Raw genomic sequence first — 25764 nt, 5'->3', positions numbered from 1 at the left:
GAAGCAACAATTCCAGCCTGCAAGTCAGAGCCAAGGAGGGCATTGGCCTCTGCCATCCTCAAAGCCCAATTAACCAAAGCACCACAGCTCAGGAGGCTTCGGCAGGAGCGAAGAGGAGCAAGAGGAGAACTGCAAGGAGGAATGGGCAATGGTGAGTGCTGTCCCTGTGGGGGATGGGGGTGCTGCTGGGGGCTCCAGGTCACTGTCCCGTGAGCCTGGAATCTCCCTGGCACTGCTGCAAGGGACAGTGGAGCTCAGTGAGGGGGCACAAACACAGGAGCCGTGGTTGGGCTGGAGCTGCACTCATTCCTGGGGTCATGACTCTGTTTGTGCTCTGATTGCCCCAATTTCCCATGGGATGGAGGGGAAATGGCTGTGTTCACCCATAGCCACCTCCGCCTCCAGTGCAGAGGGCAGCTCTGGGTGAGGTGACCCCCAGACCCTGTCCTGGGGCAGGCAGGGGACACTGGGCAGGGGGATTCAAACAGGCTGTCATGGAGATGGGCAGGGAGGGTACCTGGGGGTGCTGGTGTGGGGCTGAGGGGGCCCAGGCGGGGTGGCAGGTGGTACCTTTGGGTGCTGGTATGGGGGAGCACAGGCAGGGCGGTGTGGGGTACCCGGCTGTGCGGAGCAGGGCTGGGGGAGCCCAGGCACGGTGGTCGGGGGTACTCCACGGTGCTGCCATGAGCTTGTGGATCTGAGGCAGGGTGGTCAGGGGTACTCCATGGTGCTGGAATGGGGTCGAGGACCTCAGGCAGGACACTCCAAGGCTCAGCACCCCAGGCTCCCGTTTGCTCACGGCTGCGCGGGGAGGAGACCCCCGTGTCCTTCCCTGCGCTCCTCCGGGGCTGTGCCCGCTCTCCGCCCGGGGCTGCACATCGCCCCCGGCCCCGTCCCTCCCCCGGCCGGGCGGGGGGCGCGGGGGGCGGCTCCGCGCACGGCCCGACGCGGCTGGAGAGGCGCTGCCGCCGCCGCGCCGCCCCCGGGGACGGGCCGGGGCCGGGCCGGGGTCCGTCCGGAGCCGCCGCCGCGCCGCCCCCGGGGCTGCGGCTCTGCCCGCGCCGCCGCCGCAACATGGGCAGCCCCGCAGCGGCCGCCGAGCGGTGAGTGCGGGGTCCCGGGGCCGGGGGGGTCGTGCCGGGCCGCACACGTGGAGCCGGGGGGCGGCCGCCGAGCCCCCGCCGGCCCTGGGGACACGCAGCCTCCCTCCCTCCCTCCATCCCTCCCTCCTCCGCCGGCGGCTCGGCGGGGGCTGCCCGGCCGTGCCCACCCCCCACGGCCGCCAGGCCCCTCCGCAGCCGCCGGCGGTGCCCGGGAGGGGGCTCGGCACGGCGGGCGGCGCCGGTGCCCCGGGCAGGGTCGCACCGCGGGTGGCGGTGGTGTCGCCGCGGCGCCGGGTCCAGCCCGCCCCTGCTCCGCTCCATCCCCCGGTGCTCCCGGGGGTCTGGTACCCGCAGCCCCCCCGCTCCCGTTTGGGGCTGGGGCCGCCGCTCGCAGCCCCTTTCCCCGGCACAGCCGAGCGGGTCCGAGCATCGCCGGGCGTCGGGAAAGCTTTTCCCATCTCCTCTCGCTCGTGTTTCCCCCCGGGCGCTGCAGGTCCTCACTCCTCGCCACCCCAGGGCCCTTCCTGCCTCTTCCCCGAGCATCCCGGATTTTAGGCGGATTCTCCTGTCGAAAATTCCGAGGGTTGGTTTAGCCGCGGATGTTACCGGGTTGTATTTCTCGGGGAAATGGAGCAGGCAGCAAGCGCAGCATTCCTGGCTTCTACTGCCGTGCTGGAATAGCAGCCTTTGCCTCTTCCCACTCTCCATCCTGAGTACTTTTGTGCCAGTTCCTTAATCCGCTTGGAGAGCGGGTTTGAGCTAAAACCTGACAAAAGGTGCTCCAATTCCCACGGCGTTCGCACAGGCAGCGGTTGCAGAGGAGCAGCTGCTTTTTCTGTCCTTCCCAGCCTTACCCTGCGATGAGGTTTTTGGGAAGGAGAAAAGAGCAACCAGGAAGGGAGAGGATGGCAGGAGAAGGCAGAGTGCCTGTGAAATTGATGGAGAGTGGAGCCGTGCCGGGCTCCGCAGCCTGGCAGCACCCAGAGCACAAACCCTTGGGAGTGAGGAGCATCGGAACCGGCGCGGCTGGAGCGGGAAGTGACCGGGATTGGGGATGTTTGGTGGCCTGGTGAACACCAGCCCAGGCCTGGCAGAGCTCCTGGCTGCTGCTTGGTTCTGTGGATGGTCTCTCACACACTCTCACCCTGGCTGGGGATGTGCAGCCTGCAGGATGGAGACCCCAAAACCCAGCACCAGCCCTGAGATAGGGGTGACACCATGGGAAAAGCCTCATCCAGGCAGGGAAAGTTCCTACAAACCTTTCAATCAAAACACGAGGCATTAAAACCAAAAAGCCCTCCAAGAGCAGAGCGGCTCGGCAGTGATATGGTGGTGTGTGGGTAAAAATTCAAAATGCAGGTTTTGAACCTGCAATAACCCTTTGGGAAGTGTGGCGCCCTTGGGATTGCTCTGCATCCCAAAGCTCCATCACCCCTTGCAGGATGGAGACTAAATGCCACCCCGAGGCATGGCAGAGAATGTGGTGCATGTCCTTTAAATGGGAGAATAATTGAAGATGAGTTGGGGAACTGCCAGTTGGGCAGCCTGGGGTTGGTCTGGTTTAATTTGGTGCAAAAACCCCACTCAGGTGTCTGCAACCTTTCCCAAAGTGCTTGGGTTGTGGGCTGATCTTGGGGGAAGATGCCCAGGCTGCAAAACAGCTGGAGGAGCATCCGAAGAGCAGGGAGCAGGAGGCAAAGCAGCTTCAGGAGAGAGTTGGCTCTAAAATCAGTAGATTTTGCTTTTATCCTGCCCTGTTGGAGGAGGAAGCAGGAGGACAGGAGGAACAAGGGCTGGTTTGTGTTTCAGCCATCCTGGGCATTGATGCCCAGGGTGGGACGTGGCTGTGGTGGGCAGAGCTGGGACACACAGGCACAGCCAGGTCCTGCCAGGCTCAGCCTTTCCGGGGGGGATGCGCTTTTGCTGATCCTGGCTGAAGATAGCAGGGCCAGGGGCTTTTTTTCCTATTTTGTAGTGTTTAGAGCTCAGGAATGTCTGCTTTTATTAGCTGTGCTAATCCTGCCTCACCAGAGAACTCATCCCTGGCTCCAAGGCCCAAATCTAATCCCTGCTCTTCCCTCCTGGGCCCGAATTAAACACTGGACTCGCAGCCCAGCGGCACAGACAGACACGGCTCCGGCTGCACTCAGCGTTTAAAGGTTTTCAATCCGTGTGTTTGGGATGGATTTTTCCCAACTCCTGCCTGTTGGATCACTCGTGTTTCCCCCTCCAGCATCCCTCCAGGGAGCAGCTGGCTCCTCTTCTCTCCGCGAGGAGCCGGAGCTGCCATAAGGCAGGAGGAGTTGGGCTGCTCCGGCAGCTCTGAGCCGCATCGCTGCTGCGTTCACATCCCCGGGATGGGAGAGAGGTGTTGGGAGCCCTGGGAATAACGCTGGGAATGTGCAGCACATGGCCGGGCGCGCTGTGCGTGGGCAGCGGCGATCCCCGTGCCGCCGGCGCGCGTGGGCAGCCCGGGTGGGATGCCTGTCACCAGCAACAACTCCCCACGTCCCCAGTCCCACAGCTCCGAGGGAAGGGAAGTGGGAGCCAAGTGAGGCCATCCCTGGGCTTGTCCCCAGTTACACTGACTCGCCACGAGGCTCCAGAGCCCTTCTGCGTGCATCCCGTGCCGCAGTTTCCCTGGCTGTACATGGTTGTGGTCTGGAGGCCTGGCTTTGGAGAGTGGCACAGTCCCTGAGGCAGCCAAACTCCTGCTGCCTGTGTGTGGCTGTGGAGCAGTGATGGGATTGTGTGAGCAGGCAGAGGGAGCGTCATGGAGCATCCTGCAGGATGTAACTGGTCGATGGGGCTGCAGAGGGTGGAAGGTGCTGCCTGAGGCCAAAGGGCTGCTCTGTGAATCCTGGAAAAGCCCCAGAACAAAAAGGCGAGGACAGAAATGTTCAGAGCGGAGATGTGAGAGGAGATTAAAAGCAATAAATCCCACGAGGACACTTGGAAATGCTGCTGAGAGCCACAGTGGCTGTGGAAGGGAAATGGATTGGGCTTTGGGCACCCTCGGTTGGCTTTTTTGTTTGTGAAGTTTTTGTAGGGTTCACCTTCAAAGACAAAGCAGCTGCTTCCACGAGCTTTGGCTCAGGGGTTGTGGGACCAGGGATGCAGAAGTGGGACAGCCTGGGCCAGAGCTTTGCTCAGCCATTGCCAGTGGAATGTGCTGGATTCTCCCTCAGATCCCATTTGAGCTGTGGTGTTTTGGGGCTGGAGCTGGAACCCCGAAGGTGCCCCAGGTCTGTGGGGTGTCAGAGGTGGGAGCTGAGGCTGGGCAGGACAGGGGTGGCAAAGGGGGGAAATGGCCCTGGTGGTGGGAGAGCAGAGCCCTCCCCAGGCCGAGGCAGGGGCTGCCATTCCCTCTTTCCCATGTAAAATGGGCGGACTGAGGACAGCACCAAATTCACCTGAGAACAACCAAACATCAGAGATTCAGAGGGAGAATTTGGGCAAACAGAAACAGCTTTACCAGGGATGAGTTAAAAATAAAGCATGGAGGGTGTGATCCCCAGGCTGCTGTGATGCCTTGGCACCCACATGGGCACCCAAGGCTGGGATCCCATCCCAGGAACAGAGGCAGGATCCATCTCTCCTCCTTCCTCTGCCTCAGCCCAGCTCTTCCCTTGCTTCCCTGCTTTCCTCCCCCTGAATTTTTCATGCCACCACGAGCTTGGCTGCTGCTTGCAGCCCCATCCATCAGGAGGGTTTGGTTTTCAAAGCTGTCCCAGCTCTGCCCAGCTCAGATCTGGAGCGCCGGGGCTCCTTGTTCAGCTCCCGATGTGCCAACCAAAATAGCAGCGGCCACATACAGGAGTGGAGAGGAACAAGTGTCACTGGGAATTAAAATGACAGATCCCAGCATCAAGGTCTCCGAGGGTTTGTGCTTTATTAAGCAACAGTGAGTTCATGGGAAAGGACTTTGACTCAGAGCACCGGTTGTGTCTACAAGAAAAGAGAACCAGGGACTATATTTAGGCTCAGGCTGTGATGGGGAGACAGGGCCAGGCACCAAGGGAGGGGAGCTGGGCATCCTCAGCTCCGTGGGGATGAGCCCTGGACCTGCAGAGCAGAGTGGGGAGCAGGAGGTGGGTACACCTCAGCTTTGGGATTGTGGAATCCCCAGTGTTTTGGGTTGGAAGGGACCTTAAAACTCATCCAGTGTCAACCCCCTGCCATGGCCAGGGACACCTTCCACTATCCCAGGCTGTCCAAGATCTGTCCAGCCTGGCCTTGGACACTGCCAGGGATCTGGGGGCAGCCACAGCTCCTCTGGGCACCCTGTGCCAGGGCCTGCCCACCCTCACAGGGAAGGTGCTGCAGAGAAACAACCCCAGTGCTGTGGGGCAGGAGGGCTGGAGGGTTCCCCTCCCTGTGCAAGGGGCTGCTTGGGGGTCCTGCACCCTCACCCTCCACATCAGCCATGCCAGGGGTGTGTGGGGTGGCTGGGAGAGCTCCTCTGAGCAGGATTCACCCTGGCTGGGACTTGCACAGCATCCCCTGGGTTCAGAGAAAAGAGGGGACCGGGACCCTGCTCTGTGTGGTCCTCACGTGGCTCCCTCTCCCTTAAATGTGGTTTCCTGCTGATGAGAGTGATTAAACAGATCAATGTTTTCTCTTCTTGCCTCAGGGTCTGCTTCTTCCCACCGCCCCCTCCTATTAAAAATTCATTGTTCCTCCCAGATACTGTTGCTAGAGGGAGACAGGGAGAAATAAAAGAAGTTCTTGGAAAGGAGAAGAGAAAATATTCAGTGGGAAGGGAATTGAGGAAAAATTTAAACCAAATATTGTCCCTCTCTACCTCTTGTTGCTCTGCCCTGGGTGCATTGAGCCCAAGCTCTGTCCCTGTCAGCACAGGACGCTGATGTCCCCAGAGAATTGTGTGGGAACTGGGGGATCTTTGGGTGGTGGGGACAGTGCTGCTCCTGCCAGGGAGGTGGTGAAGCCCCTGCTGCTTCAGAGCTGGGAGCGTGGGACATCGTGGCCGTTTCACACAGCAAATCCCAGAAGGAGCAGGAGCAGCACCCTGTGGTGGGGGATTCGCCTGATCTCCGGCTCAATTCCCATCCTCAGCACCTCCAGAAAACTCTCAAGGTCTTCTTTGCTTTTCCTGCTCAATTTGGCCACTGTTTCAGCCCAGGTGGATGAGGGGGTTTGTTTTTGGACCGAAATAGCCAGGAGGCTGTTGATGGCTGCTCTGTGGGATCAGCTCCCCTGGCCCTGTGGCACCCGGAGCCGTGGCTGTGACACCCACGGAGCTGCCGGGCCATGTGCCACCACTGGGGATGGAGCACGGGCTGAGGGGGTTCAGACAGCCTTGGGAAGGCTCTTTTCCATCTTCTGAAGCCTCCTGAGCATGGTCCTCACAGTGCTCCTCGCAGAGCAGAGCTAAAGGGGCTCTCCATGAGCATCCAAACTCCCTCAGCCACATTCCAGGGTGGAACACCTCACCTTTGGTGAGCAGATTTGTTTTCTCTCAGGAAGAGTCGAAGGAGTAATTTCAAACCTCTTCTCAAACCATGAGGGTGCTTGGTGCTTCTGGCCTCTTTTTCCAGAGGGTCACCCGGGCTGACCTTCCCCGTGCTCAGGACAGCTGGACACCAACCCTTCAATATTGGCACAAGGAGCTATTTTGTGTTTTTCAATTTACATCTCATTTGAAGGGAAGTCCATCTGGTTCCCTTTGCACTGCCAGAGGAAAAAGGGCTGTTCTTGGGTCAGTTTTCCACAGGGAGACCCAGGAGAGGTGGCGTGGCCAGGACCTGTGCCTGGTGCTGGGCTGGGGCAGGGCCCCTGAACTTGAACACTAATTAGGGATGGAAAAGGAGCAGAACCCTGAAATTGCAAATAGAAGGTGGAGTGACATCAGTGAGAGAGAAACTGTGACCTTTTTCCATAAGCAGGAATATTAACCAAGTGTGACTAATGGAGGGGGGGAAATAATCCTGCCTTCATTAGTCCTTATTCCTGGGCCTAATGAGGAGTAGGAACCTTGGGCTGCTCCCAGGGAAGTTCAGTGGGTGATGCCAACATCCCTCCCAGCCATGCCCAGTGCTCTCCAAGTCATTCCAGGAGTTATTGTGGAGGTTGGATCCTCCACATTTCAGGAAGTGGTTTCTTTTCTTACCTTCAGGGTAAGAAGCACCAGCTTCATCAAGCACCAGCCTTGTGGCAAAGCAATTCCCATCAGGAACGTCCCGATGGGATTTGGCACCACTGCCTTCCCCTGCCTTGCTCAGCCTGCACCAACATCTGGAAACTTCTGGAAATCCAGGTCCAGGTTGTTGCTGTTGCAGTGATAAATGGGGCTGTGATCTGTTGGATCAGGCTCACCCACCACCAGACAATGCTGCCGTGGTTTTGGTTTTTTTTTTCTGTGCCCCAAGGTTCTCTCTGGCTCAGGCTGTTGCTGCCCCTGAGTTCATGCTGGACAGAGCTGTCCCCATACAGGGATCACTCCATGGCCTGGGGACCTGTCCCTGCTGCCTCAGTCCTGGCTCAACTGTCTCCACCTCTGACTTTCCCAAGACTCCTAAGAAACAGATCTTCTTGATCTTTTTTCCTCTGTTTCATTCTCAACACCTCTGTCTCATTTCTCCCTCCATTTCTCTCCCTGGGGCCATTTCTGGCTGTGTCCTCAAAGCTGGCAGATGCTGTGTCCCTTTTGTGCTGCTGTGAAGCTGAATTTTTCCTCCTTCCTTGAGCATTTTCCAAATTTTCCTATTTACTTTTGCAGAAAGAAACTCTGTGGGGGCCTGTCACTGAGAGAGGATTTCAAATGAGCAGCCTGTGACACCTCCCCATGGTAATGTGTCATTTTTGTTGTTCATATTTCAGTAACTAAAGGTCAGCTGGATGCTCAGCTGGCTGGGAAATCTGACATTAATTTCACTAATGAGCAAAAGTCTCTGGCTTAATGCTCCTGGATACCGGGACAGTGCGACACTGGCCGGATCTTGGGCACTATCAAGTGTCCTGGGATCCACGGAATGATAAAATCCCAGAATATCCTGAGCTGGGAGGGATCCACAGGGATCATCAGTTCAGCCCCTGTCCCTGCACAGACACCCCAACAATCCCACCCTGAGCATCCCTGAGAGCGTTGTCCAAAGGCTCCTGCAGCTCTGGCAGCCTTGGGGCTGGGACCATTCCCTGGGGAGCCTGGGCAGTGCCCCAGCAGCCTCGGGGGGAAGAACCTTTCCCTGAGCTCCATCCCAAGGCCTGACACAGCTCCAGCCCTTCCTGGGCTCCTGTCCCTGTCCCAGAGCAGAGCTCAGCCCCTGCCCCTCCGCCTCCCCTCGGGAGGAGCTGCAGCCCCCGAGGAGCCTCCCCTCAGTCTCCTCTGCTCCAGCTGAACGAGCCAAGTGCCCTCAGCCTCTCCTCAGAGCCTTCCCCAGCTCCGTGTCCCTCCTTTGGACACTCTCCAACAGCTTTGGATCCTTCTGATCTTGTGGTGCCCCAAGTGCCCCCAGCACTGGAGGTGAGGCTGCTCCAGGGCAGAGCAGAGTGGGACAATCCCTCCCTGGGCCTGGTGCCCTCAGGACACTGTGCCCCTTTGGGCTGTCAGGACACAGCAGTGACTCAGATCCATCTTGCCACTGACCAGGATCCCCAGGTCCCTTTCTGCAGTGATCTGAGATGAGCCAGATTTGCTGCCGTGCCTGGGATAGTTGCTGTGCACATCCCAGGGGATGCTCCTGGCTTAGAAGAGCTTGACTTGGGCTCTTGGAGGTAGTCTGGTTCTCTGGAGGTCTCTGCTGATTTCCAGGACATCTGAGTCCTGTTTGGCTTTGGGATTTGTTGCTGAATTTCTTTTTTCAAGGGGATCCCATGTGCAGAACTGGAAGCTCCTTGATGGAGAAGCAGGTCCTGTGTGATACCTGGGGAGAGGAGAATCCTCTCCTGGCTCCTCCACTGAGTAGCCCAGAAAAGAGTTCAAATCCAAGTGTTGAGTAAAACACAAATCACAGGAGCAGGAGGTGACAATGGCCCTGGTGGCACAAACACACAGAGGGCCAGGGAGCTGTGCTGGTGTCACCACATGGGACCCAAGGAGGCTTTAGGCCACTTCACCCACGTGCTGGTGGGTCCCCTTTCAGAAGGATTAAAATGTATTTGCTGACAAAACCCCCGGAGGTAACCTGAGACAGAGGTTGCTAAGTGACTCAGGAGCTGCCAAAAACAAATGCCAAGACCATCAGCTGAGCCCCTGCTCGTTCCCAGGGCTCACCTGATGAGCCAAACCCAGGTAGTCTCTAAGTGAGCCTAAATTCCATGTTCCTGATGCTCAGCAGGACTGGGAGTGAGGCCTCTCAGGGAGGGCAGCAGAGGCTGCTCTGCACCAGGAGCTGAGCACGTTTGGGCTGACTGCAGTTTGTTGTGTCCAGCCTGCTGAAATCAGATTGAAATTTTACCTTCTCCATCCCCAGAGCTGGAGCCTGGCCATGGGGACCAGCAGCATGTGCTGCTGTGGATGGGATTAACCCTTGGATAGTGCTGGCTCCAAGCATCACCCACCGAGCCTCCTCCATCCCTGCTGGAATACTTTAGTGCCTGAGTCCCACACATGGTGCTGCAAATGAACCAAACCCACTTCCCTCCCAGTTATCCCATCTCCTGGGACCGGAGCAGCCCCAGGGATCCACAGCACTTCTGTGTGCATCAGCCCCTGGAGCCCCAATCCCTCAAAACACACACACTTCACCCCCTGGAGGTAAATTCTTTGTGGAAATGCACCAGCTGTAGTTGCTGGACGTGCCACAAGCTCTCCCCTGCAGGTGCTGAGGGCAGGCTCAGGTGTTTCTGGGTCATTTCTGCATCTCAGGGCTTGGTTTGGGTCATTCTTGCCATTATTTCAGATGCAGGGTCAGAGTTACTCCCACATGTGTGTGCTCCAGCCCCCTGTGCTGCAGGGCATATTCCTGAGGAGATCCTGCTGTGATCCTGCGTTTTTCCATCCTGCTGCCAGGCCTGAGCTGTCCCTGTTGTCCAAGCCCTGCCTCCTGGAGGGGCTGGTGCATCCCCTGACTGCAGCAGGAAGCTCTGGCATGCCCAGTGCAGGGGATTTCTGTTGCTGTGGGGGTTTAGTGCTCTTCTTTTACTGGGGAGTGTCCCTGACTGAGTTCCGTGCATCCCACATGGGATTTGCATCCCTGCCACCCAGGGACTGGATGGGGTGAAGGGCTCAGGGTATCCCACTGACACTTCTGGGAGCTGGGAATGTGGGTTCTGCCATTCCAGGGAGAAGTGTGGGTCCCTCAGGCAGAGCAGACAAGGGGAAGGTGTTCTGAAGCAGGGAATGGGCTGGGATTGCCAGGCACTGACTGAAGTCCTGCAGCCTCACAGCCCCAGGGGCCTGGGAGTGACCAGGAGTGTGGAACCCTCAGCATTGTCCCTGCACAGCTGAGCCCAAACCTTCAGGGAATTAAAGGGAATCCCTCTGACTTCAGTTTTGGGGTAGTGCTGCTTTCCTGCAGGTGTTTGAGCTTTTCCAGAGTTGGGCACTGTCAGTCCTCCAGAAACCCCCAAAATGAGGATTTACCCATCCACAAGCAGCATGTGGACACCACTGGGTTTCACAGGAGCACACAGGGATGGAAAGCTCCATCCTCCCGGGATTATTGGCTCGGGGATGTGCCGGGGGTGTGATCTCTGTGTCCCGGGGCCGGCTGCTGCTGCAGAGCCGGCTCCTCATTCCTCTGCCGTTCCCCAGCAAATCCCTGCCGTGGAAAGCTCCTTTGCCTAAGGCGCCCCAAGCCTCTTCCAGCAGGAATTAATCCCCCTGGTTGCTGCTGCCCACCCAAACCACACCTTCCAGACCTGAGTGAGGTCTGGAGCAGGCACAGAGAAATTGCTGAGCTGCAGCAGCAGCGTCTCTGCGTGGGTGTTGCTGAGCAGGACCCGAGTCAGGGACATTTGAGGGCTGTTAACCAGGATTATCACACAAAAGGAGCCATTTAAATTCCCTTTCTTTGCAACAGGCAAATTAAACGTGATTCGGAGACTTCAAAGCAATTCAGTAAAACCACAGCAGATCATTTCTTCAGCATCTGCTGCATCAGTGCTGGGAGCACCCCCAAGTCCCCCAAAATGCCCAGGGAGTGGACACGGGGCTGGGGGTCTGGCCAGTGGCACTTCTGCTTCCATGTCTGGATGAAATCTCCCCAGATTTGAGGCCCCCTGGGCTGTGAGCACCCACTGGGTGGGTTCATTCCCCTCCTGCAGTCCCTGCAGGTGATTCCCAAAGGGCAGTGTTGTGTCTTCCCTGCTGCACCCACAGCTACCCACAGCAGGACTGGGCTTGGATGCTCTCCTAGTGGGGAGAGGATCTTTAGGGCACAAAGCGTGGCATAATTTTATATTTAGATAGATAGATAGATAGATAGGTAGATATTTATATAGATAAAACCAGGCAAGCTGCAATGGTCAGGTCACACACCCGGCTGGAGCAGCACTGAGGATGCTCCCCCAATCTGGGAGGTGCCTGGTTGCCACATCCCTGGACGTTGGAGGAGTTTATTTGGGATTTCTGTGGCAGACACTGAGGGAGGGTGGCTGACAGTGCTCTCCTTGTGCTTTCTGTGCAGAGGAGCCGAGGCTGGCTGTGCTGGACTCTTCACCATTTGAACACTCCCAGGCTCCAATGCCTCAGCAGATCCCGATGTCAGAGCGGCCCTGGACCTGCAGAACGGTGAGAACTCCCTGAGCTCCAGTGGGATTGGGGGTTGTGCACTGCAACACTCAAAATCCAGCTTATTTTTACCTCGTGGCCACCTCTGCTTGGTGGCATTAGCCCTCTCCTTGTCCCCACCTCCTTGTGCAGCATGAGCACTCGGCTGGACATTGTCCCATGGAACAGCTGGGAGCTCTCCAGCCTGTTGTCACCAACCCAGAGTGAGCAAGAAGTGACTCAGGCAGAGCTGTGACGTGAAGCTCTGGGGTGCTGAGCTCGGGTACTTGCTCAGGGTTGGTGGCAGGCAGCAGTGGAGGCAGTCAGTGGGGCCCCAGCCTTGGCTGTGCCAGGATCCATGTGCAGCATCAGTTTGAGGGGCAGTAGTTTGGGGTTTGGATGAATTTCTGGGATTTGGGAGTTCGTCAGCTGGGAGAGGAGCTCTGGAGGCTTTGCCCCTGCTCTGCTATGCAGATGCCAGACAGGGAATGACACCACACAGCCCTGCCATCCCCTTTCCCTTCCACCATGGAGATTTCTGACTTTTGGGATCCTCTTGGGGCTGCACATTGGAAAGGAGCTGCTCTCGTGGTGCCCCAGCCCCAGCTGATGCCCTGCAGCCGTAGATCTGGGGACTGACGCCAGCATGTCTCGCTCCAAATGTCACCACTGCCTCATCCTCCAGCCCGGGGGAGTTCTGGGGCTGACACAGCTGGAGCCCCCCCAGCTCTGCTGGGGCCCGTCTGGAATGTGGCAGCGAGGCCAGGAGGGATCTGTGCTCCACAGGGTTGGGGTGAGTCCCCCTGTCCCCCTCCCCTCTCGGGGATTATTTCAGGGGGCTGGTCCTGCTCCCGCCTGGCGCGACAGGGATGGATTGGGATGTCAGGAGCCATTTCACCCCTGTAATGGCATTTTGCTCTCGCTGCTCCCGTGATCATAATTGGGATGGCAATAAAATCTCCAATGCAGCAGCAGCTGTAGACAGATCTTAAAAAATGCGCTCAGCCCGGGACTGATGCTGAGCAGAGCTGGGAGGGGGAGGGAAAGCTGTCACTCCGTGCTCCTGCTGGATGGAATTCCCACTCCTAGCAGGGCTTCCAGCAGATCAGGGCTCCAGCTCTGCCCCCTTTCCCCCCTGCCCCCGCAGAGCTTTGCTCACAGAGCTCCAAGCTGCTTTCTGCAGAGCTGAGCAGTCCTGCTGGGACTGGGCTGTTCTCCAGCCACAGCTGCCTGTCCCTGCTGGCCTCAGAGCAGGCAGCTGTCCATCAGTCTGGCCTGTCAGTCTGCTCCTCTGCCCACATGTCCAGCAGTCCAGTCGAATTAAAGCCTCTGGAATGATGGCTCACCCTGCCAAGGTGCAGAGATTGGCTGGTAGCAGCCAGGACTCCAGGCTCCCGCTCCAGAGGGAAGCTGGGCTTGCTGGGAACCCCCTGCCCTGGGTGAAGGCTCCCATGGGGCTGAGCCCTCAGGAGCAGGGTGATTCCTGAGGGTCAAGGCTGCCAAGAGCTGTTGTTTTATCCAGGAGCCCTGGGACTGCCCTAACCCGTGTCACCACAGTCCAGGTGAGGGATTAGGAGGAGATTTTGCCATCAAAGGTCCAGCACTGGCAGCCAGTGACAGCGATCAGGGTGTGATTTATGCGCCATCCCCCTGAGGGGCTTGGGCCATTGTTACTGAAGTGCTGAGCTTAATGAACGAGCTGATCTAACGAGGGCTGGCATGGACAAATGAGGTCGTGTGTTGGGGCAAAGCCCATGGGAGGCAGCTGGCACTGAAATCACCGGGCAGTCACTGTCCAGCAGCAGAGCAGGGCTCTGCTGGGCACTGCTGGCCAGACTGGGAGCAGTGCTGGCACCGGGGGGTGGCTGCACGTCAGCATCCCCAGCTCTGCACGCCCCCGAGCAGCGTCATCCATCAGCACTCTGAAAGGTGCCTAATTACAGCCTCTGCCTTCCTGTTCCCCTTATTCATCATCCTGCCCCAGCACCTCCATTCCTACGGAGCTGCTGGTTTGGAGCTGCCTGGGTTGGAGCAGTGAAGGCACTGGGTCCCTTCCTGTGATGAGGCTTCACGTCCTCCCTGCTGCTCAGAGCCCCTGTGAGTGATGTGTCCCCCCAGCAGGTGGGGTCACCCCCAGAGGTGTCCCCAGCACGGCCCCAGTGCTGTAGCTGAGGATGTCCTGCCTGGCCAGGCCCTGGCACATTCCCTCTGTCCTCTCCCATGTGGCTTCAGCCATGCTGCCCCTCGGTGCTCCCAGTTTGCTCCTGGGGTGCTCCCAGGCTGTGTTTTGGTGCAGAAGATGAAGGAGGAGCTCAGGAGGGAGGCAGGAGGGGGAGGCAGCTGCAGAGGAAGGAGCAAATTTCTCTCTCTAATTTAATGCTCTGTATTTGTGTCTCTGTGGGGGCAGGAGCCCTTGCCAGGAGCGTGGCCCTGCTTTTCTCTCTGCCTGTGGCTGTGCCTGACTGTCACATCTGTGCTCATGTGGGCTCATGTTTTATTAATCCAGCAGCAACAAATGTCATGTGGACACTACAACTGAGGTGCCAGGACAGTAGCCAGGGGTTTGGATTCCTTGTCCCCACTCCCAGGCTGGGGAGAAACCTGAGACCAGGCAAACCTTGGCCACAGGTTGGTTTGGATGGGCACCTTTGGGCTTGGATGGGGACCTTGGCAAAGCCCAGCTTTGGTGGGAGAGGACAAAGCTGGGTTTGCAGTGGGAGTCTCCTAGACCTGGGCTGTCACCTTGCAGCTTGGGCCTCTCGTAGCTGGGTTGGTGCTCAGGGAAAGGGACACCATGGGGACTGTGACCAGAACCCAGTCCTGGTGACAGACTGGGATGGGAAAACATCCGGAAGTCAGAGTGCCATGGGCCGTGGGCTGTCACCCTGCATTTGCCGCCCAGCCCCCCCTCATCCTGCCCCTGATGTTAATGGGCTTCTGCAAATTGAAAGTTCTCACTTGAACCCTTAAAAAAAGAGCCTCTGCTGTCCATCCAGGGAGCACAGCCACTGCATGAAGTGCAACTCTAGGGTTCTTGGTGGCATCAGTGGAACAGCTCAGTGGCAACGATGTGATCTGGGATACAGCGGAAGAAGAGGAGTCAAGCTCAGCCTCTGCTCTTTTGTGGTCCAGCAGGTTCTGAGGCTGTTGAGATCCAGGTCATGTTCACTCTCAGGCACCATTTCCCAGCAGCAGTTGAGATTCAGCTCTGACCAGTGGTTCAGCCAACCCACCTTGGGTGGAAACGAGAGCCCAGCACCCACCTGCCCTGCCTCCCTCCCCTACTTTTAGAAGAGTTATCCACTTTGGTAGAGAAATAGAGATGCTCATGGAATATTAAACACCTCCCCAAAGCCCCTGTTGCTGATGAGTGTCTTCTGCTCCTCGTTGTCTGGTGCAGGCAGTGACCTTTCAGAAATGTTGTACGTTGTGGTCGTCTCTAAATGTCTCCTCTCCTGGGAGCATCTTGTGGAGATAGAGATTCAGACATGATGTCTGTCAAGAAGAAAAGCAGATTGCGGCCAATCTGGGGCTGCCTGTGCAGTGTTGCCTGGGCCACGTGCTCAGGAATCATAAGGTTGTCTCTAAAAATAAGCAGTGGCTTCTTTTGGGCTGTCTCCTTGGTGCCGTGGCTCATCAGGGAATCCTCAGTTGTGGGGTTTTGTGGTGTTTGCGAGGGCTGGGAGTTTCCACGTGGGAGAGGAGTGGAGAGTCCTGTGGCCACGGCTGCCAAGGACTCGGGATGGAATGCTGGGATGGGAAGATGGTTCCATGGAGACACCATGGAGGTTTCCTGGGAAGGAAGGGAGGATCCTTCCTCCCTGGGAGCTGCTCTGGTGCCGGCTCGGCTGCCCCGAGACGTGGGGCTGCTGAGCAGGAGGAGCCGCGTGAGAGGCAGCAGCTGCCACTCACCAAAATAACTCCCTTCTGTGGCAGCTTTTCATGTTCTCGAGCTGTCCCTGAAGTCACGTTCTGTGGTGACCCAGCCCCACCTGGCTCCTGCACACACAGCTCCCTTCAGCTCCCCTCCCCATTCCCGTGCCTTGCCAGGAAAATCTGCTTCAGCTTAAGCAGCCTTGAGAGGGACATGAGGGTGACATCGGGAGCACGGCCACCATGGTCACAGCCCAGCTGGGCTCTGCCAGGCTGTTGGGGATGGTCACTTGGCCACCTGGTGGTCTGAGGACCCTCAAGGTGTTCACCAGGTCCTGTGGGGTGGGAAGATTCTCTGTAGGGACCCTGCTGGGTGCCCTCAGTGCCCACCCAGCCATTGGTTCTCCCTTTGCTCCTCCAGCCCTGCCCTCCTGCCTGCCCAGCCCTGCCCTGACCCAGAAAAACGTGCTGAGAGCAGCAGAGCCAGGAGAATTTGTTTCCCAGCCAGCCCCTGATGAGATTAGGAATAACTCTCTCCTGGATAATTCTCCATTAGGTCTGGTGATTGATTTCCTTCCTTCTTACCCCCAGCTCTGTCCTGCTCTCCCTGTTTCAGCTGGATTATTTATTCTCATGCTTGGCTTGCTAATTGCCTGATCACCAGAGCTGAGGCTTGGGCACATCCCTGGCCTCCTTTGACCCTCCGGTTTCTGCCTCTTTGCTTCTGTCTCAGCTCTGATTTAATTCCCTCCACGCCCCAGCATAAGCCGGGATCTTTCTGCTGCCCTGTGCAGAGGGAGAAACCTGCTGGTGTCACCTCAGGAGCCAGGGAAGGTCCAAGGGATGTTCCTGAAGCTCCTCCTCATCTCCTCTATCCTCCCCATGCCCCCCTGTTTTTTCTGGGATTTTTCCAAGCTCAGTGTGGCTCCAAATCCATTGACTTTGCAGACTCGAGGCAAGGGATAAAATAAAGCTGCAGGAGCCACACATTTGTTTTTGGACAGTGGCACAGGTCACCTTTGGTCCTCATTTCAGTGCCCCTAGGAACTGTGCTCTGCTCTGAGCTGCAGCAACAGCTGGAAAAACACAGTTGGATTCCCTGACTTCACATTTGGGCATCAAACTGTGCTCTGCCAGCTCTGAGCAATGCCAAGACATCCCCCTGGGGATCCCCAGCAGCCCCTGGTGCCATGATCAGTGTGGGTGGTGTCACCAGTGAAGCTGAGCATGGAGCAGACCCCAGGGACCCTCGTTTTTTGCCTTTTCAGCCTAAAATAATGTGGGGGGAAGGGTGTTTTTGGAAGGTGGAACTGAGGGCTCAGGGTTTTTCAGCGGGGAAGAAGGAGTAGATGTCTGGACAGGCATTGGCACAGGACTGGGGTCTGGGCTCCTCTTCAGGTCTGGAGAGCTCTGTCCTGAGGCAGCTCTGGCTGCAGTTTTCCCTTCCCCATGGGCAGAGCTTGGAGCCAGGGAATTGTTGGCATCAGCATCCAGAGTGCCCCATCCTCTGCTCCAGGCCCCTGCCAGCAGTTCAGGGAGCTTCGAGTCCATGGAGCCTGCTTGATCCAGCAAATTCCTGTTCCTGGGAATCGAGATCTCATCCAGGCCACACCCCAGGATAGGGAAGCACACAGAGCTTGTCCTGATGGAGAGTCCAACAGCAATCCTGGCAAACTGTCAGTGAGCTGAGAAACACCACAGGGATGCTCGGACACTCCATCCCACCCCAGCCCCAGCCCCAGCCCCATGCTGAGCAGGGTGTCACCAAGCAGGGTGACAGTGTCTGTGAAGATGCTGGCACAGCCCAGCGTGGTTGGCATTGCCTGCCCTGGCACAGAGCCGGGCTGGGGACAGCAGCCAGGGAGTGAGGATGGCGTGGGGACACTGGGCTGCCAGGCAGGGCTGGCTGCTGGTGAGGGCTGGGCAGTGCTCGGGGTGTTCCCAGCAGCATTTGGCTGCTGCTGGTGTTTGTAGGAGCCCTCTCCTGTCTCATGCCAAGTCTGGGATACACTGACACTGGCACAAGGCACTGATGCCCATCTGATAGAGCACTGGGATTATCCTCCCTGGTGATGTTTTTAGGGTGGGGATCCCACCATCGTTTTCTGCTCCATTTGCTCCCTCCCTCCTTTGGGGTCTCCATGCTCTCCTGGGGTTCTCTGCATCCCTGGAAAGATGCAGCAGCATCCCCTGGTTGTCTCTGGCCCCCACCATGAAGTGGCCTGGCCTGGAGCAGCAGCAATGGGGTGCTGGAACAAGAAGGGCTCAGCAGAAGCATTTTACATCCTGTGTGTCAAGGGAAGGATAAAACAAGACCTTGCTCTGACTGAGGTGTTCGTGCTCATGGGATGTCTGTGCAGGGGAACCTGGAAATGGCAACCTGGGCTGATTTTTTGGTGTTAATTCACAAAAAGGAAGAAATAATGGCAGCTGAAGAGCAGTTGCTCCTGGAGGAGCTGACAGGGCCAGAGAAGCAGGAGCTGTTTGAAGGGTGGAGAGGGACCAAAATCCCACCTGCAGGAGTCATGGGATCCCAGCATGGTTTGGGATGGAAGGGACCTTAGAGACCATCTCGTTCCACCCCCTGCCATGGGCAGGGACCCCTTCCACTATCCCAGGGTGCTCCAAGCCCTGTCCAGCTTGGCCTGGAACACTTCCAGTGATCCAGAGGCAGCCACAGCTTTCCTGGGTAACCCCAGGCCAGGGTGGCTGGAGAGCAGCAGTTCCTCTGTGCTGCTGGTGGCTGGGACAAAATTACCTCAGTGGTCACAAATCTTGGTGGGGAGGTAGGAATGAGACAGGCAAGGCTCCAGGGGCTCACAAAATTGTCCAATTGTCCCAATTGTCCAAAATTTCTCTGCTCTGCTTCCCCCATCGCAGCCCCTCAGCCCCAGGCTTTGCTGGCTCTGTCCCCAGCCCTGCATGCAGCAAGCTTGTTATTTTTAAAAATAAATTAAATGAGGAGAAGAGCCTCTATCTAGGCCTTGCTCTGGATCTTAATTGCCCTGGCTCCCCAGGGGCCGGGCGAGCCCGGAAAGCGCTGCACAATCGCCGTAATGAGCTATTAATAAACAGCCCGGCTGTGCCTGGCCCTGCCCGGGACAGAGAGCGACCACGGCCTCCAGGTGTCCCTGCAGGGGACACGGGCTCTGTGCAGCTCCTCTGCGGGATGTCCTGGGGCCGCCAGAGACAGCTGGGGCAGAGCCAGCCTTGCTCTGGAGCTCGGGTCTGCCTGGATGTGCTGGAATGGCTCATCCAGCAGCCCTGAACCCCACTGTGGGGTTTGCCATGGGGTCAGTGGGGCACCCATGGGTGGGGCTGTGGGGCAGCAGGGCGGGCTGATGCTCCCGCTATGGGGTTCACTATGGGGTCAGTGGGGCACCCATGGGTGGGGCTGTGGGCAGCAGGGCTAGCTGATGCTCCCGCTGTGGGGTTCACTATGGGTTCAGTGGGGCAGCAGGGCAGGCTGATGCTCGGGCTGTGGAGAGGGAAGGTGAGCCCAGGGCTGAGGCTCCTGCTCTCCATCTGCCAGGGTAAACAACTCCAGCGGGGCTGGAGCTTTGCTTAGAGGATCGGGTGGCCAGAGTAGTAACCAAAAGTGGAGTTGGGTTACCCCGGGCTCATCCATAATGAACGAGGGGCAGAGCCTCAGGCGGGGAGGGATCCCCCCAGGGCTGGCAGGGAGGGAAGCTGGGCAAGGGGACACGGCCCAGCCTGGGACATCATTAGAGAGGCACCAGGGCGCCTTTATTTAGTGTAGAGACACTGGATAGGACCAATAAGCGTCACAATAAATGGGAAGGGGTTTGTCCTGTGGGTTTACAGGTTGTGCTTGGGGTATCCTCCCCATGCAGCCTCAGGGCAGAGCAAGAGTGGAGCCTCCAGAACCAGGGGGACAAAGGGGAGCTGCCCTCACCTCACCTCAGAGCCAGCTCAGGTTCCCTGGGCCACCAGCCAGGAAGAGCCTTCACAAAGTGGCTCTCCTGGAAGGCAGAGGCTGCCAAGCAGCTCCAGTGCCCAGATGGCATTTGGGGGCCTCCAGTCCCCACAGGGGGTTTGGTGCAAAGAGTGAAGCCGAGCAGTGCTGGAGAGAGGGGAGAAAGGGGCAGGGGCACCAGTGGGGTCGATAGTCCCACCCCCCTGTCCCCCAGCTGCATCCACCAGCTGTTAATCCTGTGGTTGTGTGAAATGGTGACACTTCCCTCTTGGTTTGATTCGTTGGAAGAAAAAGGGAAATGTGGCAAAAATAACATACACACAAAAATAAAAAAAGCAAAAAGGTGTCACAGACTCAGAATAGAATTGTTGAGGTTGGAAATCCCTCTAAGATCATCGAGTCCAACTGTAACCCCAACACTGCCAAGGGCACCACTCGTCCCTCAGTGCCACGTCAGTACAAGATCACAGAATCCTGGGTGCATCCCTGAGAGCGTTGTCCAAAACCGCTCCTTGAAGATCATCTCTCATCCTTCCAAAATTGCACTTGAGCAATGGGTTTAATCCCAGAGAATTGCTCCTCTCAGATAATGGGATCAGGGCAGGAAATTATCCCTAGAGATTGCATCCTTCCTGAGGCGTGAGCACAGAGTCAACAACCCCCCAGCCCCCGAGACTGTTCCTGTGTGCCACCAGCCCATGGGGACAGGAGGGAGGGTGACACCAGCCTTGGGTGTCTTTTGTCAGCACGGTGGGTGTGAGGAGCAGGAGATGCTGGGCTGGGCCAGCTCCTGCTGTCCCTGCTCCATCAGTGTCACCTCTCCAGGGGATCCTCATCACTCTCCTTCTGTCACCCCCTGAGCCAAGCAGCAGCCACCTCAAGATGGGCCCTTTTGGGCACTGAGAACCTGCAGTGGCACCAAGGGGGAGCATTGCAGCCACACCTCGATGGCCTTGAGCAGCCACAGATGTCACATCATCCTCTTCCCTTGCCCCACATCCTGCTGGGCTCCCACAGACAGCCTTGGGGTCCCTGAGGAGCCCAGAGGGACAGAAGGGAGCGTGTGAGGGGTTCCCTGGAAGTCAGAAGGGCTGGAACCAGCCCTCGGGGGCTGCCCCTCAGTTTGTCCCAGTGCTGTGGGAACAATGGGACAAGCCCCCCATGCTTGGAGGTGTCAGTGCTCCCCTCCCTGCACCTCCAAAGGGGTGTCGGGAGAGGCTGGCTCTGCTCTTGGTACCCCCAATATTCTCTTGCCAGGCTCAAAAACACTCCGCAGCTCCCCAACCGAGCAACGCTGCCACTTAATTAGGTTAATGACCGTGCTTCATTAAGGAAAGGCGGCTGAGGAGTTCGCGGTGGCGCTGGGAGCTGCGTTTGCAGGCAGCCTGGCAGATTTGGGGCACGGATGGGGACAGGGACCGGGAAAGGGGAAGCAAAGAAAAGGGAAAGCGGCGGCGAAGTGCTAATCCCTGGAAAGGAGGGCAGCCGGGGCACGGCGCCGCGGGGTCGGTGTTAATCCCTCCTCGGCAAAGATTGTGCCGGGGGCCGCCTTAATCTGCGCTCCGAGAGGGCGGGACAGGGACAGGGACGGGGGACCGGGCCCTACGTGCGGCACCGAGCGTCTCCCGTCCTACGGGACCCCTCCGAGCCGGGGGCCTGGGGAGAATTTGTGCTGCTGGGTGAAACCTCACACCAGGAGCAGAGGGCATGGAGCATCCCATCTGTGTCACCAGAGGGCATGGGGTGTCCCATCTGTGTCACCAGAGGGGACGGGGCATCCCACCTGTGTCACAAGTTGCCAGTGTCTCTGCCAGCATCTCTGTGCTCCTGCCCTGCCCTTGGGGTGCCTGTGCCCTGCATTACCCCGGGGTGCTCACGATCCCCTCTGCCCATGCCGGCACCCTCAGGGGCACAGGGAGGGCTGAGTCAGTGGGAGCAGAGGCTCAGGTGTGGGTCTGCAGCCCTGGCTCCTCTCAGAAACCTCTCCCCCTGCCTCAGTTTCCCTGTTCCCACGGAGAGTGAGGCTCATTTATCCCAGCTTTGCACAGGGCAGGATCCCCGGGTTCCACTGTAGGTCAAAGGGACCCAGGGGGTTTCCTGGAGGGACTGGGGCCTTACCAACCCCACGGGGCACGGCCTGGGGAGCAGTGTCCAGTCTCAGCTCCCAGCCAAGTGCTCTGTGGGGCCGGGGAGGACTCTGTCCCCGCTGACCCCGCTCTCTCTCCGTCACAGGCGCATGGCAGAACGGCAGTGAGCCCCTAGACCATGCCCCACACAATGACATGGTGGCTCCCGGTGCTGGCCCTGCACATGCTGCTGCTGTCCCCGCGGGCGCGCGCCTGCCCCGCGCGCTGCGAGTGCGCGCCCCAGCTGCGTTCGGTGCTGTGCCACCGCAAGCGCCTGACGGCCATCCCCGAGGGCATCCCCACCGAGACCCGCGTCCTGGAGCTCAACAAGAACCGCATCCGCTGCCTCAACCCTGGTGACCTGGCCCCGTACCCGCTGCTGGAGGAGCTGGATTTCAGCGAGAACATCATCTCCAATGTGGAGCCCGGCGCCTTCAGCAACCTGTTCAACCTGCAGACCCTGCGGCTGCGGGGGAACCAGCTCAAGCTCATTCCCCCGGGGGTCTTCACCAAGCTGACCAACCTGACCCTGCTGGACATCAGCGAGAACAAGCTCGTCATCCTGCTGGACTACATGTTCCAGGACCTGCGCAACCTGAAGAGCCTGGAGGTGGGTGACAACGACCTGGTGTACATCTCCCAGCGCGCCTTCTCAGGGCTGCTGGGCCTGGAGCAGCTGACCATTGAGAAGTGCAACCTGACCTCCATCTCGGCAGAGTCGCTGTCCTACCTCCAGAACCTGGAGGTGCTGCGGCTCCGGCACCTCAGCATCTCTGCACTGGAGGACCAGAACTTCAAGAAGCTCTACAATCTCCTGCAGCTGGAGATCGACAACTGGCCACTGCTGGAGGAGGTGTCCCCCACCAGCTTCCAGGGCCTGAACCTCACCTCACTCTCCATCACCTACACCAACATCACAGCCGTGCCCGCCGCTGCCTTGAGGAACTTGGTGTACCTGCGGTACCTCAACCTGTCCTACAACCCCATTAGCACTGTGCTGAAGGGCTCCTTTAAGGACCTCATCCGGCTCCAGGAGCTCCACATCGTGGGTGCTCTCCTGGTGTCCGTGGAACCGCAGGCTTTCTCCGGCCTGAGACAGATCCGCCTGCTCAACCTCTCCAGCAACTTCCTGTCCACGCTGGAGGAGAGCACCTTCCACTCGGTGAACACGCTGGAGACTCTGCGGGTGGACAGGAACCCCCTGGCCTGCGACTGCCGCCTCCTCTGGATCCTGCAGCGGCGCAAGACGCTCAACTTCGACGGGCAGCAGCCCATGTGCTCTTCGCCGCCCGAAATCCAGGGCAACGCCCTGCGCGACTTCCCAGACTCGGTGCTCTTCGAGTACTTCACCTGCCAGAAGCCCAAGATCCGGGATCGGAAGCTGCAGCACGTGACGGCTCGGGAGGGACAGTCCGTGTCCTTCCTGTGCCGGGCCGACGGGGAGCCCGACCCCTCCATCGCCTGGGTGTCCCCCCAGCACCGCATGATCACCACCCGCAGCACGGGGCGGGCCACGGTGCTGCCGGGGGGCACCCTGGAGATCCGCTTCGCCCAGGTGCAGGACAGCGGCACCTACATCTGCATCGCCAGCAACGCCGGCGGCAACGACACCTACTTCGCCACGCTGACGGTCAAGGGGCGCCCGGCCGACGGCGTCCACCACGCCAACCGGACTTTGTACCTCAGCAACTTCAACGACACCTTCCACAACGACACCCAGGTCTTCCTGAAGTTCACCTTGGACCTCAAGACCATCCTGGTCTCCACGGCCATGGGCTGCATCACCTTCCTGGGCGTGGTGCTCTTCTGCTTCCTCCTGCTCTTCGTCTGGAGCCGTGGCCGGGGGCAGCACAAGAACAACTTCTCCGTGGAATATTCCTTCCGCAAGGTGGACGGCCCCACCACCACCACCGGCCAAGGAGGGGCCAGGAAGTTCAACATGAAGATGATCTGAGCCTCTCCCAGAGGAGAACCGTTGTCTGCTGCCCAGCCCCGGGCACGGCCATGGTGGGATGGGGCCAGGAGGGCTGTGGGAGTACCGGCCATGTCCCGGAGCTGCCAGAGTGACCTTGCTGTGCTGGGACATGGCTGGAGACAGAGGTGCCACAGGCCAGCAGGGTGGGAACTGTGGGGACGTCAGGGTTGGGGAGAGATGACCCCGATGTCCTAGCCCTGTGGAGAGCCCTCAGGGCTCAGGGGCCGTCCCAGGGGCTCCTGATGTAGCAAGTTTTTTGCTACCAACTATGCATTTCTTGAGCCAAAAGATCAGCAGTGTTGGAGCCTGGGAGAAAAATGCTTCCTGTTTTCCCCCACCCTTTCCCTTTTTTTGTAAGGGACTCTTCAGAAAACTTTCCTGGTAGTTGTTTGTGGTTCTTTTCTTGGTGTTGGTGGGGGTTTTGGTCCGATTTTTTTTTTTAATTAATTTCCAAGAGAAATGTCTTCCTGGGCGATGCGGGACTGGGGAGGTTGTGCCGAGCTGGGGGTGTCCCCCAGCCCCTTAGCAAAGACAGACCTTCCCCCCCCCGGGCACGGATGTGCCTTGAGAGCTTCTCATCCATGGATTTAAGATCCAGCATCTGCCAATGTGGGTGCCCGGGGACGCTTCTGCACAAGCAATAATAACCCTCCAGGGCCAGGCTCTGAGGAGGTGTCAGCAAGACAAAAAGGGGAAAAAAAGGCAAAATGAGGCCAAGATCATTAAAATCAGGAAGAGCAACCCCAGGGCTATGCAAGACCCCCCTGTCTCTGCATCTGCCCAAGGGGGTTGGGATTCCTACGGGTTGAAAAGGCACTTTCGGGGTTCATTTTCTTTGAGTTGCAAAGTCAAAATCTGCAGGAGAGCAGGACCTGGCTCATCCTGTGCAGGGAGGCCCTAAGGCCTAGGAAAGAAGAGGAGAGAAATGCTGGGAACAAGCAGTCCAGCAGAACGTCCTGGCTGACACCTCCATCCCAGATCCTGCACCCTCTGGCGCTGAGGACCACGGGTCAATGTCCTGGGGCTGCTCCCGGCTGCCACAGGGGTGGTTCCTGCCTTCCCATTCCACCCCTTCCCAGGCTTTGCCCTGGCTCTGCCTCAGGGTGTGGATTTTTGTGTGTGGGAGAAGGAATGGAAGACCTGGCGGGAGGATCCAGGGAGTTCATTGCTTCCTCCTCCTCCTTTTCCTTGCATGTGCACCCTGGGGGTTGCTGCAGGTCCCACCATTGTCCCCATTCCTGCAGGGATGTTCCCCACCTGGATGTCCCTTCTCCAGCCAGTGATGGTCAGGCTGGGAGCTGGAGGGGGCAGGTGCCCATCCTCTGACAGACATCCTGGAGTGGCAGCAGAGTATCCGGGGGGTTGGGAGCTTTGTGGGGCACAAGTGGCTCCTCAGAACATCACACCAACCCTGTTCTTCTTTTACAGGGTGCCATCCATCCATCCCTCTATTCATCCATCCCTCTATTCATCCATCCCTCTATTCATCCATCCATCCATCCATCCATCCATCCATCCATCCATCCCTCTATTCATCCATCCATCCATCCATCCATCCATGCCTCTATTCATCCATCCATCCATCCATCCATCCATCCATCCATCCATCCATCCATCCATCCCTCTATTCATCCATCCATCCATCCATCCCTCCCTCCCTGCCATGCGTCTGGCTGTCCCTGTGGTCCCCCATGCCCGGTGCCCCTCGCCCCCGAGCCGTGCATGCCGTGTCCTACCAGGGTCCTGTTTGGTGTCTGGGGTTTTTTTAAGCTTGGCAGGGGGGTGGGAGGGGGCTGGGAGGGTAGGGAGGGGGTCGGGCATGGACCCTCACAGTGGGAGCAAAGGGCAGTGCAGACCTGGCACAGTTTTCTATGTAATGAGCATGTGAGATGTATCTGTGAGCAAAACAAAAAAGGAAGGAACAAAGTGACTTCTGTGGCTCATTTGGGTTTTTCTCCCCCTTTTCTTCCTCATGTGCCTTGATAAGAAAAGGCAAAATCAGTGGGCAAAGCCTGAGCAGGACCTGGAAAAGGCAGGAGCAGCAGAATTCACACCTTTGAGCTCTCCAGACCTGCTGC

The 25764-nt window shown here is 58.3% G+C and overlaps 1 protein-coding gene across 2 annotated transcripts; it reads left to right on the top strand.

The window, feature by feature from the left end:
• LINGO3 (leucine rich repeat and Ig domain containing 3) lies at nucleotides 1–25158 on the top strand. Of its 2 annotated transcripts, none has more exons than XM_083879910.1 (4): nucleotides 1–151; nucleotides 7843–7911; nucleotides 11693–11796; nucleotides 21818–25158. In XM_083879910.1, exon 4 carries the CDS (start codon nucleotides 21851–21853, stop codon nucleotides 23663–23665), a length of 1815 nt encoding a protein of 604 aa, XP_083736036.1. In that variant the 5' UTR covers nucleotides 1–151; nucleotides 7843–7911; nucleotides 11693–11796; nucleotides 21818–21850; the 3' UTR covers nucleotides 23666–25158. The 2 variants fall into 2 exon arrangements, with proteins under 2 accessions (XP_083736036.1, XP_083736037.1); XM_083879911.1 differs by lacking the exon at nucleotides 1–151 and adding an exon at nucleotides 1043–1103.
• Nucleotides 25159–25764: the final 606 nt, after the last annotated feature.

Source organism: Zosterops lateralis (assembly GCF_965231275.1).
Source record: "Zosterops lateralis genome assembly, chromosome: 29".
Classification (NCBI taxonomy): Eukaryota; Metazoa; Chordata; class Aves; order Passeriformes; family Zosteropidae; genus Zosterops; species Zosterops lateralis.
Note: the sequence above shows the minus strand (reverse complement) of the source record. Positions and strands in the feature narration are given on the sequence as shown.